The 9,066-nt window shown below is 51.5% G+C and overlaps 4 protein-coding genes across 4 annotated transcripts; 3 read left to right on the top strand and 1 right to left on the bottom strand.

Annotated features, from left to right (window-relative positions):
- Positions 1-2,614: 2,614 nt before the first annotated feature.
- On the bottom strand, positions 2,615-3,639 carry COL26b_011307 (uncharacterized protein; the record flags this gene model as incomplete). The annotated part of the gene is made up of 2 exons (XM_053183978.1): positions 2,615-3,474; positions 3,531-3,639. 2 exons carry the CDS (start codon positions 3,637-3,639, stop codon positions 2,615-2,617), a joined length of 969 nt encoding a protein of 322 aa, XP_053032058.1.
- Positions 3,640-4,844: 1,205 nt separating this feature from the next.
- COL26b_011306 (uncharacterized protein) lies at positions 4,845-5,222 on the top strand (the record flags this gene model as incomplete). The annotated part of the gene is made up of 2 exons (XM_053183977.1): positions 4,845-5,082; positions 5,203-5,222. The coding sequence occupies 2 exons, from the start codon at positions 4,845-4,847 to the stop codon at positions 5,220-5,222; spliced, it is 258 nt and encodes an 85-aa protein (XP_053032057.1).
- A 1,804-nt stretch (positions 5,223-7,026) lies between these two features.
- Positions 7,027-7,632, top strand: COL26b_011305 (uncharacterized protein; the record flags this gene model as incomplete). The annotated part of the gene is made up of 1 exon (XM_053183976.1): positions 7,027-7,632. One exon carries the CDS (start codon positions 7,027-7,029, stop codon positions 7,630-7,632), a length of 606 nt encoding a protein of 201 aa, XP_053032056.1.
- A 51-nt stretch (positions 7,633-7,683) lies between these two features.
- Positions 7,684-8,619, top strand: COL26b_011304 (uncharacterized protein; the record flags this gene model as incomplete). The annotated part of the gene is made up of 1 exon (XM_053183975.1): positions 7,684-8,619. One exon carries the CDS (start codon positions 7,684-7,686, stop codon positions 8,617-8,619), a length of 936 nt encoding a protein of 311 aa, XP_053032055.1.
- Between the last annotated feature and the right edge of the window lie 447 nt (positions 8,620-9,066).

Raw genomic sequence — 9,066 nt, 5'->3', positions numbered from 1 at the left:
ATGGCAGACTTTCTGCTGTGTTGCAAAGCATGGGATTCTGGTGCAATGCGCGTGAGGGGAGAAATTTCAATCCAGCGTTTGGGCCAATTTCGTCATTTCATCTCACACCCTCACATGCCCAAAGTTACCCAATGATGAATCATACAGGACCGCCCCTCTTTCACTATCGTTAACGCAAACTTTCAGACGACACCCGATTATAAACCATAACAATCCTACTGGCCGCTTCCAGCTGTTGCATGCCGTGCTCTCCGACGGAAATGAATCAAGCCACCACTCTGGCAATTGACTTTGAAAGGGCAGGCACAGAATCGCGGTTCTGACTTGCAGGCAACCGAGGCGGGCTGAGCTTGATCCGGTTAAGGTGGTTGCCTCCATGTGATGGGTTTGGTAGGTAGTATAGCGTTATTCGTTCTCGTGTACTTTATTTCGGCTCCGAAACTCTGTGCTGATAGTCTGGAACCGAGGGGGTAGCGCGATGGTACTCTGGAAGTACAATGCCTCCGGGGATGATATTTGCTCTTTCATGCGGTCGCGCGAGATACAGTTTGGATCGGAAGGGGCAAGCCGTTCGTTGACATGAACCGGTCGCGTCCGCATCCGTCTCGGACCCCGACGGGGATGTTGGGCGGGTTCCGAGGAGCGTCTGGTCCGTGATGTGAGGACCGTGACTTTGGGGGCACACATTCCATCAAGACGGCCATGAAACGACGACCGCAGCGTTGTGAAGTGAGACGGTAAGCATGCACCGTTGGACTCTGAACATGAGTTCGTGTACGAGTTCGTGATACTTGCGGTGAGTCGCAGCCCAAAGGCTATGATAAGAGGTGTACGGTTTCAGCTGCACTGCATCGAGATTCTCATGGCTTTACGACACGTGATATTATTCTTATCAACACAACCGCTACACTAGTCAGTTGAACCATTCAGTTTGCATTGTTGTGACGCCTCAGATCAAGTTTGTTGAACTTCTATCGCCCTCATTCATTGTTGAGAGAGTCTTCACTCTCCAGTCCGAGACTGTCGCGAACTAAAACGACCCAGCGAGTCAGAGGATTGGGCATTCAAAACGGTTTTGGATTGGTCTTAGTGTTCATTCATCCCTATTTCCCCAAACGGATGTTTGTGGTCTCATGAGAAATTTCCCATTGGCTACCGTTGTAAGCCTCGTTCAGGAGGCGCCTCTAGCCGGTGGGCGGCCGCGCCGTTGGAATGCCGTTGGCGCAGCCAATTACCGGCATTGGGGCGCAGAAACCGGTTAGTCGTTAGCGTTAGAATCAAGGTAGCCTACGAAACTGGAGACTTGTTGCATCTGCTCATATCAACATGTCAGTTTGTCAGTTCGGAAAGGAATGGATGCAGGTCTCACGCACATGTAAGATTCCGCCGAGGCTTGAAGCCACACTATTCCGCTTGGAAGAAAGGGCATGTGTTCTGCTCTTTTCAAGAGACCAATCGCAGCGTATGCATTTGTCATAGTAAATGTTTTGGAATCAGCTTGGAAGCGTGACCTCCTTGGTGTAAGCTAAAGTGGCAATGCAGATGCAGACACGTATTTGCCAGATTGTTATTTTCAAATATTCTTGGTAAGACGGGACTAGGTGTCAACAAATCGACTATTCCGTCCTCATTCTTTCCTTCATGCTTGCTACTGCAGTGCTTTTTTGCTGTTATCTTGAACATGTCCGAATTATCAGCGTTGTGTCTATTTTCCAACTCTCAATGTCATCCTCAAAGCCACCCACGTGGATGCAAAAGCAAGGCTCTCTCCGAACTCCCTACAACTTCGCTCATCCTTCTTCAACTAGCGCAATTCAACCCACCTTTCTTTACTCTTCCATGCAAGCCGCAGATAGTCTACCTAGGCAGTTAGTAAATGGATTGCGGGGTTCGGCTGCGTCCCGCGCGCTTCTCTCACTCAGCTTGCCAAGCGAGCCTAGCGCGACAGCTTAAAGCTGAGCTCAGCTTTACGAAATCACCGCAGCACCAACTGCCGGTGCCGTCTCTTCCGTACCAGAATCACCGACTGCCTAGAGCATGTTGAGAATCCATAGCTCCGACTGCCCACCGCAATACCCCATGCCCCACATCGCCCCGGAGCCGATAAAACACACCAAAGGAGAGTCCGTCCGTCCGTCCGTCGTCCACCGGCCCGGGGCGCTGGGCAGGCCGACGCTAGATCCCACCTGTCCCGAGTCATGTGGCTGGTGGAAACCAACAAAGCGGGCCGCAGCAGCCCCTTAAACAATGCAGCAAACGTCGTTTATGTCTTCTATCTTAATAATAACAACCAACATGTTTCATCCGAATTGAATAGCGGCTATAATCATTCTAAAACAGGGCAGAGTTGCACATGGGATGACTCGCTGCCACCCAGTTCCTTGGCCCACGCTTTTCAGGGGGGCATATTTCCAGCCTTATTCTCATTGATATTGATAATCGCATCTTTTGCCCGTAAATAGGCGTTTGCCAAGACACACATAGCCACGATTTGTCATTGAGGAATTCTTGGATCTTGAAGAAATGGCATTGCAGACCTTTCTTACCGATTAAATCATCGGCTCTTGGGACTTGTTTTACAAATATCACTTGTTTCCTTTTTTCTCTTCTCCCTTCAACTTTCCCCTGCCCCTGAGCGCAGGCCACGTTCCAGACCGTCAACAAGCCTTCGTGCGAGGCGCGCGGCTTCTCCTGTTCGACCCCTTTCAGCCTCCTCCTCGAAGCTGCACCGCTCGGTCCACCAGTCCAACCATGTCTCCGCCCTTGCGCCTTCTTTCGCGCGAAAGAGGCCGACGCTGATGTCGATGACGTCGGGACGCCATTTGTCGTGCCAAAAGACCGTCGCACCGCATTTTCCACAGAACTCCCGAAGGACACCGGGAGAGGAGCCGTACGTTTGCAGGATGCCTGAAGGCAGGGCGTTAAAGTCGAGAGGCATGACGGCCTGCCGGCCGTCGGGGCTGGGGACGTGGAAGAAGATGTTGCTGCGCGGGACAAAGGCCCACGTCTGGATCTCGAAGCCGGTGATGAGGCGGCAGGAGCGGCATGCACAGGTTCCTGCGAGGTATTTCGTCCCGTCGGCGCGAATCCACCACTTGTCCTTTTTGGCGTTGCCCATGAACTCAGCAGAGTGCGAGCAGGCGGCGTATTGCAGGTCGGGGTAGCCAGAGTGCGGAACATAGCTCTTTTCGTCGGGGCGGGTGATGTGGAAGCTGACCGTGCCACAAGCGCATGAGGCTGGCATCGATTCTGGGCTTAGAAGGGACGGCACTGAGGGCAGCATCTCTTTCGAGCCGTTATCGCCGTTGTGTTGAAGTATCTCCATTGTTTGCCCGTCGATCTCCGAAAGCCATACCGAAATGCCACCGTCCTTTGTGTCAGGCACCGAGGTATGCCGGACAAAGACCGCATCTCCGTTGGCACCGTTCCCGGTGGCATCGTTAATGACACCCGTAGCAGCCTCCCATATGACAGCTATGACACCAACGCGGCTTCGAAAGACGTGGCAACCGCAGGTCGAGCAGAAGTACCTCGTCCATCCCTCAGCACCTTCATGCTTCGTGAGACCTTTAGAGACATCGGGTTGCCCAATCGGGTAGTAAGACGTGCAAAGAACACCGCTGGAGTGGCGGTCGACATCGCTGTGATTGATTGACAGCTTCACGGGCCCTGTCTCTGAACATCGCGCCTTAACTTGTTGCGCAGTTGCCCCGCAAAGGCAAGAAATGCTCAATGTCGATACCATGTTGCTGTGAGATGAAGAAGCCTGAAGAGACAACAGGCCATCAGGGTTAAACACAATGTATTTAATAGTTCATCGATCTCACGATAAATTCGTCTTATCTTGAACGTCACCAGACTTGCTCCCGATGATCCCCGCACCGGCGGGGTTGGGAAGTAAGCTTCGGGCCAACCGGAGCCGAACCGTCCAGCCGGAAGTGGAGAATTTTCCGAAGTTTCGGCGAAAATAATGCCCCACAACGATCGGATCCGCCCCGCTCTAGGGCGTGCTGGCCGGAAATACGGGTGATGCGCCGAAGCTACGCATTTGGGCCAATGATGTGCCGGGATTGGTTTCAGGCTTGGAGAAACAAGTTGGAGGCGTAGCGGAATGTCGCTCGAACGGATTCTCGGTGTGGCTGATGTTCATGGAATCAAGGTGAGGAAAAGCTTTACCGAGAGAGTTGGCTTGTGGCGCTGAAGCACTTGTTCCGGGTATGCAGACGCGAAGGGAATAATCTGACGCTATAGAAATACCAAGAAAGCCTCATCCAGATAGAATGAACCAAATGATTCCTATTGTGATGCTAATCTTCGAAGCCGTATATTATTAAGTTCCATATTTGCGTTCTCCTAAATCCTGCAAGAGACGCCGCGTCTGAGTTCGTTCACGATGGCTGTGCTAGCCTCAGATAACACTGCCGACACTCCGCTAGCGCACTTAGGATTGCTTGCATTCATTCTTGGGGGAAGTAAAATCCGCGTTTCGCCATAAATCCGAGCTTTATGCTGACATCCAAACCCAGACTTCAGCGTGGACGCTGTGGAGCGTCGTCTACAACCTATTCTTCCACCCACTCGCTCGCTTTCCAGGGCCCATTCTCGCTCGAATATCACCGCTTCCGTATGTAATTGCCCTGCTCCGTGGACGCATCCCGTTCTGGGTGAAGGCATGCCACGACAAATATGGCCCCGTCGTCCGCGTCTCGCCCAACGAGCTCTCTTTCGACAATGAAGCTGCATGGAAGGATATTTACGGAAGTCGACCTGGCCATAAGAACTTCCACAAGGACCCCATACATGTGGGAAGTATCCAATCGGTGCCTGGTGTATCCACGATTACCATGGCCAACGACGCGGACCACGCGCGGCAGCGTAGGGCGCTTTCGCATGCATTCTCCACCAAGGCTTTGTTGGAGCAGGAGTACATTGTAAAGTCGTACATTGACGTGTTCTCGCTGAAGATGAGGGAGTCTGCCAAGCTCGGAAAGCCTGTGAACGTCGTTGATTGGTTCGCATACACAATGTTCGATATTATCGGAGATATGGCTTTGGGAGAGCCATTCGGGTGCTTGACAAGCGGTGGGTCTTAAATCGACTATCGTTTTTCATGACTTGCTTCTAACGGTGCATGGTATAGAGGATTTTCATTTCTGGGTACCGCTCATCAGCTCATCCATCAAGGCGGGTGCCTTTGAACAGGCTACAAGACGAATCGCTGAAGCGGACGGCTACTTCCAAAGGCAACTTCTGAAGTTGATACCTGGGCGCATTCGAACTACCCGGATACAACACCTCGAGTACAGTAGGGAAAAGATCCTAAAGTAGGTACATTGTGGATGAGTTATTACAACAGAATGCTGATAACTCCATTGTTAGACGCATGGCTCAGTCTGGGTCAGATCATAAAGACTTTCTTTACTACTTGCTTAAGCAACAGGAAAGTGGGTCTATCAATGAGAACGAGGTTATTGTCAATGGTGCACTCTTCATGTAAGATGTTTGATCGCAGGAACCCAGAAGTGCCCAGTATTGAGTCGAACAGGGCTGACAACCTCACAGAATTGCTGGGACAGAAACAACAGCAGGCTTCCTTGCGGGGCTTTTCAACCAACTTCTGCGGCATCCACGAGTTTTACACAAGCTGACTGACGAGATACGGTTGAACTTTCAATCCGACGCTGACATTAACTTCGAGGATTTGGTCAAATTGCCTTATCTGAGTGCGGTGATTGATGAAGGCCTGAGAGTCTTCCCATCTGCACCGATTGGGTTTGTGAGGACAGTGCCACAAGGAGGTGATACCGTTGACGGGGCGTTCATACCAGAAGGCGTATGTCATTGCTCAGACTTGCAATGGAAGTCATGAACTGATTTTCTGGCTGACATCGTTTTGGCAGACAACTGTTTCTGTGCCAATGTGGGGTGCCACGCATAGCGAACGCAACTTCAAAGAACCCTACAAATTTCTGCCCGAGCGCTGGCTAGATAAAGAGAACAGCACCGACAAGTTTAGTGCATCAAATGCATTCTCTCTTGGGCCACGAGGCTGTATTGGACGCAAGTAAGCTACTCTTAGAATTTCCTCATCGAAGCCTTTTGCTGACCAAAGCCAAGCCTTTCGTACATGGAGATGCGTCTAATCATTGGCAAATTGTTGTGGCACAACGACATCCAATTTCACGGAAGTAACGATGCGTGGAATCCTGAAAAGGACTATCCCGGACTAACGGTGTACAATAATTGGATGAAACCGGGACTGTGGGTTAAGTTGACACCCAGACAGGGCTAAAGTCTTCGTGTTTGCCCCGTTTCCTGTTCATCGGCGGGCTAGATAGGATCAACTCATTCTGTTGTTAAACTGTGGTATCATTGAGGCTACGTTCTTCCGTGATGTTAAGACCTGTATCTCAATGTTTGGCAAAGACAAGACCGTTGACCAAGCGACTTGAACGAAGTAGGCTCGTGATAATGTCAACCTCATTTCATAAAGAGGGCAGATGTGCAAGAATTTTCCGACTTATGATCTAGGTTCCTCATTGACAGCATTACCAAGTCCCGATGATAGTTGTGACAGTGAATTGCGCATGATTCAAGAACCCGGGGCCGTCGTCCGGAACATGTCGGCAGCAGACCGAGAGAGTGGGGCCGAGTAGCAAAATGCAACGCTTTAGTTGACCCGCACCATCGACTCGACAATGACGTGCTTGATCGAAGGATGATAATGGTCAGATTCAAGCTCTTGATACGTCCGCCACCAGCGGAGCTTCAGTCTCTTATCGGAAATGTGTGGATGCTCCAATTGAAAAAACTCTTGATCTCTGCACCTTGGCGCATCATTCTGGAAAATATCGCCAGCCACCGCAATCGTTCGCTCTCGGCGTTGATGATGTGCTCAAACAGGGCTTGCTGCATGACCGATAAATAGTGATCGTCCGTCGCTGCATGACTCTGGATCGTGTCTGGGATCTCACCTCCTTTCTTGATTCCCGTTTCCCACACTTGAACCTTCGGCAACGTCACAACATGGCCGACATCAACGGAAAGGGGCCGGCGGATGGCCCCGCCACCGATCTCCCCACCGACGCCGACAAGCGGCCCGCCTCCATTACCTCCGCTCCGACGGAATCGTCGCCGGACCACCTACCGAAGAAGCAGCCTATGTCTGGCGCTGATGTCGCTCTGGAGCTTCTCAACGAGACCGGCCCTCTGGGCCACGCCGTCGATCCAGAGCTCAATCGCAGGCTCAAGCGCCGCATAGACACTCACATCATGCCGCTCATCTGCATTGTGTACTTCCTCCAATACATCGACAAGACCGCCATTTCCTACGCCAGCGTTACTGGCATTCAACAAGACACCGGCCTTCACGGCAACCAGTTTAACTGGGTCGCATCCATCTTCTTCTTCGGTCAATTGGCTTTCGAGTTCCCGACGATCCGTCTCATTCAGATGTTTCCTTTGGCCAAATACACATCAATCAACATCATGCTTTGGGGTCTGGTTCTCGCGTGCCTTGCTGCGTGCAAGAGTTACGCCGGTCTGCTCGTCTGTCGCCTTCTCCTCGGAGTGTTTGAAGCTGCCGTGGTACCTGCGTGGGTCCTATTTACCTCGCAATGGTACACGAAATAAGAGCAGGCTTTTCGCGTTGGCATCTGGTTCTCGGTCTGCGGAGCGGCGCAAATGTTTGGCGGCTTCTTTGCATACGGCGTGGCTGTCCATGTTGGCAAAGACCCAAAAGCTCTTTTGCATGGATGGCAGGTCATCTTCCTCTTCCTCGGCCTTTTGACTGCCGTCGTGGGCATTGCCTTCTGGTTTATCATGCCTGACTCGCCAGCCTCAGCTGCCTTCCTTTCACAAGAAGAAAAGGCCGCGCACTTGGAACGCATCCGCGACAACGAACAAGGCATCGGATCTCAGGAGTTCAAGTGGTCGCATGTCAAGGAGGCGCTGACGGACACCATGACTTGGCTCTACACGTTCTGGATCTTCGCCACCAACATTCCCAATTCAATCGCGACAAGCTTCGGAAACATCCTCGTCAAGGGTATGGGTTACTCCAGCGAAGAGTCATTGCTTCTGGTCACACCTCTTGGCGCCTACGAGATTGTCGCCCTGGTGGGTCTGACATGGCTTGCCATGAAGACACGGCAGCGACTCTACTGGTGCATTGCGGGCCACATCCCCGCGATCGTGGGTGCCATTCTCATGGCCACGACGTCGAAGGTTCCCGCACTGATCGGCTACTACACCTCAGGAGGTATCCCGATCGGCTGGACGACGATCCTGGGTCTTCAGTCAACCAATGTTGCGGGATCCACTAAGAAGGTTACGGTGGCATGCATTGGGACGATCGCGTACACCGTGGGTAATATCATCTCCCCGCAGACTTTTCAGGCACGGGGTGCGCCGCGGTATCTCCCTGCCAAAATCTCCATCTGCATCATCTACTTCTTGGTCACTGTTGACCTGTTTGTGATGCGTTGGGTGTTGGAAAGGAGGAACAAGAAGCGGGATGCTGAGAAGGCGGCTCTCGGGGATACTTACAAGGTGGAAGAAAATCACGAATTCTGGGATTTGACGGATCTTGAGAACAAAGAGTTCAGATATGAGCTTTGAAGAAAGAATTTTCTGGCACGTACCTGTGTTATTTATACCTGAGTATCAGACGAGAGGAATGATGATATCCCCGACTTACTTGAGTAAGTATTTATGTCCACAATGGATCCCATGTCTTCTTGGGGAAAAAGAATTCGCTCTCTCTTGCGAGACTTGAAATCAAATGATTGAAGTCCATCGTAACACTGGTAGAGACTCTGTCAGAGACTCTTGATGGTTCAAAGGGAGAAAAGTCGACATGGGCTGTTCTCTTCTGAGCCTGGCGCGAACTTACGTAAGGCGGGTCGCATTGCAGCTTCTAAACCCCCTGTCAGAACTAGGGATCCCCTCGCTTATATGAAACTCACCGCTTACAGTCATTACTCAGTTATCTACATACACAGGCCAGGATTGCCTTACAAGGGATATACGCCAATCGTTTATATAGATCTACTGCAGGACCAGCAG

Source organism: Colletotrichum chrysophilum, assembly GCF_026319265.1.
Source record: "Colletotrichum chrysophilum strain AFK26 chromosome Unknown scaffold_136, whole genome shotgun sequence".
Taxonomy (NCBI): Eukaryota; Fungi; Ascomycota; class Sordariomycetes; order Glomerellales; family Glomerellaceae; genus Colletotrichum; species Colletotrichum chrysophilum.
This window is presented reverse-complemented; position numbering and strand designations above follow the sequence as displayed.